This window comes from Apodemus sylvaticus, chromosome 2 (genome assembly GCF_947179515.1).
Source record: "Apodemus sylvaticus chromosome 2, mApoSyl1.1, whole genome shotgun sequence".
NCBI lineage: Eukaryota > Metazoa > Chordata > Mammalia > Rodentia > Muridae > Apodemus > Apodemus sylvaticus.
Window position 1 is genome coordinate 25,329,798 of NC_067473.1, and position 5,765 is coordinate 25,335,562.

Sequence of the window (5,765 nt, forward strand, 5' to 3'; positions counted from 1 at the left end):
CATGAAGATTGTGTTTCTAGCAACCTACACAGCCGGCTCCTGATGCAGAAGAACCTTATGAATAAGAGGTTGGTGACACTGAAGCAGGAGAACAAGGAAGTACATGCTGATTGGACCATCATTCAGCAGTACCTGGTTGACTTGAACCTGATTGATAAAGATGAACAGGAGAAGCCCAGCATCCTCCAGGGCCAACAACATCAGGTAGGTACAAGCAGGTCAGCCTGGCTTATACTGACTGATAACATTTTCCCATTGCATCCATCTTTGCTTTCACCTAGCACCTTTCTAATCCACACTCCCACCCACCTCAGAGAATGCAGTTGTTCATTGCATGGTCTCTGCACAAGGATTCGGGGTTGTTAGTCTTGTGATAAGCTGATGTATTGGCAAGTATACCTTACTACTCCTCTTTAATCTGAAGACTAGTAACGGTGATCGATCAATAACACACCACATTCCTACACAGGGTCATGTTAGCTGGGCTGCTTTGCAGAGCTTTAAGCAAGTTCTATGTCCTGTGACAGAGGTCATGCATGGGTCATGTGACTTCCCCAGTTGGAAACATCTTGCCTGGTTAAAATCCAAATGATAGTAGGAAACATGTTCTTCTCCTTGTCTTTGATCTGTGCATTTTCCCTTCTTCCTGTAAACCAGTGAGGTCTCTTCTCATTGCCCATTTCTTGTTATGCCCTGATAGAAGTCTGAGTAACAGCTCTCAGGCCCATGTATTTGGTGAATGGTGCTGGATGTTTTGCTGTGCCTGCACTAATAACAGCAATGGTGTCAGTTAAAAGATCAACGATAACATTCCTGTTGAGATGTTGAGAGGCAGCAGCCTGACAGCTGACATTTAGGTTCCCAACAAGCCTCTGTCTTAATAACTGCCTTCCTCTTCTAGGATGCAGAGAGTGTAGCAAGAGCTGAAATTTCCACAGCCCAGGAAGAGGGCCTCCTGGAGAATGAGTTGCCACTTCAGGAAGACACTGCTGATCTCCAACTCCAACAGCCACAAAATAAATTGGAGGAATCTTCTTACACATAATTCAGTTCTTCAGGGAGAATAGGCCCTAACTCCCTAGCCAGGGAGCCAGGCAATTCTGTATTTTATTCACTTCCTGTGCTGACACCACCCTTTGGGAGAGAACTGAGGTGACTGACCTGCCAGTCTGTATCCAAGAGAAGAAATAGGCTGTTAGAGTTTTGGTTGATGTTTTGCTTTTTGTTGCTTTGATATTTGTTATGTTATAAATTAATGTTATTATATGGATATTATTAATATTATAAATTATTTTTATTGCTTTTAATTTTTGTTATGCTTTTCACTGTTTATAGTAATTTTCATTTCAAACCCTTTATCTAATGTATTTCTGATGAATACAAAATTATTAGAAACTCATAACTTTTGAAACCATGTTCCTTATTCAAGTTTTTTATCCTATCCTGTAGACATAGACCTCACAACCAGAAGTGGATCTCTGTAAGCTCCAGGACATCTGGGCTACAGATTGAATTCAAAGCCCATCAAGGTATACAAGACAATGGTCTTTTTATGGATAATGTGGCTTTCCCATGGATAAACACTTTATGATGTGTGATACCTTATCCATGTTGTCATATATTCTCCTATTACTAGAATATAGCACTCTATTGCACACATTTCTTATTGGCCCTGTGTATCTGTTACTGTGTAACATACTATCATTTGATGTACAGCTGCTGGGAAAATTACCACATTCACAAAGGAGTACATAAAGAACGAGGAATCACAGAGCCATGAGCCTTGGCTTTTGTTGCAAGAGAGAATCAGTGATGATAAAAGACTAGAGATAATGGCCTTTGAATACACTTGCCCAGAATTCACTTATGGTACATGACCAGACATTTTATCACTGACCAGACATTTTCTGTGTTTTTGTTTTTGCTGTTTAGATTCATTTTTATTATTTATTGGAACTGCTATTTGCACATAATATGATAGTATTCATAAGTGATTCCTAAAGATATCCCATAGAACTACAGCTGATAAACACCTACAGGAAATTCTCTAGATACACAATGAACTTAAAAAAGTAAGAAGCTGTCTTTATTGAAATGATAAAAAGCTGAAAAGAATTAGGAAAGCCACATCTTACAATACCCAGGATTAATAAAAATGTATCTTGGTATAAGTCTAAGCAAGCAATGAAAGACCTATAGGACAAGATTTTCAAGTATCTTAAGAATGAATCTGGAAAAATATCACTTGCACCTCCTAGGACTCTTAGGAGAGCACTAGTCACTGAAAGAGACCTGGGTTTTCTAATGCTGAGGCCTGTACCCACCAGTATAGCTACAGCCATTTTGTTCCATGTCTGCCCCTTATTTCAGATTGTTGCTGTAATATCCAATAATTAACACAGAAAAAGTAACTTGACTCAGAGCAAGGTCATGGTGATCTCATCCTGTTGTGCTCTGTATGATGTTTGTTAACTTTATAATGTTCTAAAAACCTTTACCTGGGACCCATCAAATAAAGAGGACCTGAGTTCAATTCCTAGCACACACATGACTGGCACACAATGAAGTCCAGCTCTGAGGAGGCTGATGCCCTCCTCTGAACTCCATGTACAACTGAACACATGTGGCAAATGCTCACAGGGACACACATACACTCACTCAACACACACACACACACACACTCACACACACTAGCTAAAGGCAATCCACCAGAGATGCATGAAGCAACATGAATGTTAAACCCAATAGTAACACAATGCTATGTATCCTGTTTGCTAAAGAACAAATAGGAAGCAGCAAAATTATTGAGATACAGTTTCAGACAAGAGAAGGCAGAATAGTTTTTAAAACAGGCATGGATTTAACATGACACCCATGATGATGACATCTCCAAGGGGAAAAAGACACTGTGGATGCCAAGGGCTCGCTGGCCAGCCATTCTAGCTAAAATGGCAGGCAATAGCTCCAAAGTGGGACCCTGTGTCTAAAGGGAAAGTGGGTGTTATAGAGGGAGCCCAACATGGACTCTGTCTTCACATGTGTGTGCACGCATGCATATGAGACAAAAACAAAGAGACACAGACCAAATAAATTATTTCCTGAAACAATCGATAAAAGGGAAATTGGTAGCTGATAAACAAGATCTGAAGGCAGTGGCAGTCACTGTAAATACAGGGGCAAAAATGTCAGCACAGTAAGAAGAAATGAATCAAAGTTAAAGAGGACAAGTCTATGTTGTCTGTGTCAGAAAAAACGATGTCAGGAATAAAGGAAGCTTATGAGAAGGTGGAGCAACCAAATTAATATTTAAACTTGCCTTGTTAGATGGAAAGTTTCACACACGAATACAAAAAAGAAAATAGTACATTCATCAAGTGACCACAGAACGGAGACAAAGGAAGTTTCAATAAATTCCAAAGCAATTCACCACTCAGATCACATTCTTTCCTCAAGATGAAACAAAGGAGAAAGGATAGTGTCTAAGCACTAGCATCTGCTTGACAGTCTCTCATTGGCTCTCGTTGGTAACCTCTGATTGGCTCCTAAAGCAGGAAGAACAGACTCACCCCATTCCAGGCTTGCTTAACTGTTTACAGTGTCTGGGATCAGAGCTGAGGTTCAGGGCAGCCTCAAATGGTGTAGTTGACACAGCGTGGCCACTAGAGGTAAGTGATACGTCACATTTATCTTTATTTACCAGAGAGCATCAATTGTTGCATCAATTTGTATGTAACATAAAGACTAGCTTTTCTTTCTTTTAATTTTTTTCTTTTTTTTTTTTATTTTTCATTTTTTTATTTTAGGACATTTATTGCCACATTTATTTAATTTTTTGTAGTAATAGATGAGGCACAAATAACTTCTGCTTTTCCAACACTGCAACAAAAAGGACAATAGTGAAGGGTAACAGTGAAATTAAAATAAAATTAAAATAATAATAATACAAAATCCTAAGGTCTGGGAGAAAACCTGACTACAATCTACATGTAGAAACATGTAAAAGACCTTGTCTTCCTATTGCACCACTTCACAGATCACAGAGTGGGGTGTCCTGCCAGAGAGGACCCAGTCAGTCTCAGCTCCAGGGGTGGTGGCCTCTGCCCATTCACCTGCGTTCTGCTCAGCTGCGGTTCACATCTTGCTACTCACATGCTGCCGGCTTTCAGAGATTGGTACATATGTGCAGGCTATCAGAGGACAGTGCTCTCCCTGGCAACCCCACACTCAACTAGGTCACAGTGGCCCAGCAGCAGCTGGACAGATTGTGTCTGTTTGGAGTCTCAGCACTGACAGATACAAGGGGCACCTGGTGAGGGCTGCTCCCTGTGTGTGAACCCGAAATACCCAAAGGTTGCTGGTCCCTCGTACTAACCTGGCCACATCCCCTCTGCTTATGATGACTTATGAAGCAGGCAGGATGGCCTTCTGCACACTCATGGACCAGGGCTAGAATGGTGCCAACTGGCTTTGTGTGCACAGTGACAGAAAGCAGCTTGCCAGACACTCTGTGAGCAGAGCATGTTGTGTGAAGGCAATGGTGAGGATGGTGTGCAGAGCCCAGGGCTGCTCCTGAATGGTGAGTGGCTGGGGCCCACCAATAAGCCAAGACTGGGGACAGCTGGTGGTGGCACACACCTGTAATCCCAGCACTTTGGGAGGCAGAGGCAGGTGGATTTCTGAGTTCAAGGCCAGCCTGGTCTACAGAGTGAGTTCCAGGACAGCCAGGGCTATACAGAGAAAACGTGTCTCCAAAAAACCAAAAAAGAAGAAGAAGGAGAAGGAGGAAGAGGAGGAGGAGGATGAGGAGGAGGAGGATGAGGAGGAGGAGGAAGGAGGAGGAGGAGGAGAAGGAGGAGGAGGAGAAGGAGAAGGAGAAGGAGAAGGAGAAGGAGAAGGAGAAAGAAGGAGAAGGAGAAGGAGAAGGAGAAGGAGAAGGAGAAGGAGAAGGAGAAGGAGAAGGAGAAGGAGAAGGAGAAGGAGAAGGAGGAGAAGGAGAAGAAGAAGAAGAAGAAGAAGAAGAAGAAGAAGAAGAAGAAGAAGAAGAAGAAGAAGAAGAAGAAGAAGAAGAAGAAGAAGAAGCAGCCAAGACTGAAGATGCTCTAGACCTACAGAGCATCCATCTCTGGCCACTTTCAGAGCCCAGGACAGGGGACACTACAGGCCACCATCAAGTAAGACAACCTACAAGGCACTTGGTTATGCATCTTTGCCATGGGCAGTGGAGAGACAGGAGAAGGAGTAGAGAGCACCACTACGTGTGCACAGGCTGGCCAGAGCTGCTTCAGAGGCCACCTTCCCACACTGCTGCACGATGGGCATGGAGCCATGGAGAGTGGCTGCCGGGGCACTAAGGCAGGGTCACAGCTCCCACCTGTTCTCTACAGTAGGGAGTGTGGACCCCTTACCCAGCCTGTTTGCTCATCCTGATGTGCCTGAGCACAGAGACTCAGAAGGCATTGGAATGGTCTTAAAGGCAGTGTGTCCACTTTGGGAGGTGGCTCTGAGGACTTAGCTTGGCCACTCTGAGTTTAGCTGCATCGTTTGCGCCTCTACAGCCTAATGTGAGGCCAAGCTTCCGACTTAGTGTGTCTCAGTGAGGACCTGAATGTCAGAGGGAAGAGTCGTCTGCAAGACAGACCAGCTGGGGTTGTGTTTCTGCCATTAATGGGAGCACAGGTGTGTGTCTGTAAACAACTGAACCCTGGTTAAGTTGTATCAGCAAGGGGGAGTTTCTAGAGAGAGGGAGAAAGCTGTGTTCTCAGGTT

At 43.4% G+C, this 5,765-nt stretch overlaps 1 protein-coding gene across 1 annotated transcript in view; it reads left to right on the forward strand.

Annotated features, from left to right (window-relative positions):
• LOC127677764 (disks large homolog 5-like) overlaps positions 1–1,045 on the forward strand; it is a 5,549-nt gene extending 4,504 nt beyond the window's left edge. The window contains exons 4-5 of the mRNA XM_052172776.1: positions 21–204; positions 902–1,045. Of these exons, the coding sequence (XP_052028736.1) occupies positions 21–204; positions 902–1,045 (328 nt within the window). The remainder of the gene's footprint in view (positions 1–20; positions 205–901) is intronic.
• Positions 1,046–5,765: the final 4,720 nt, after the last annotated feature.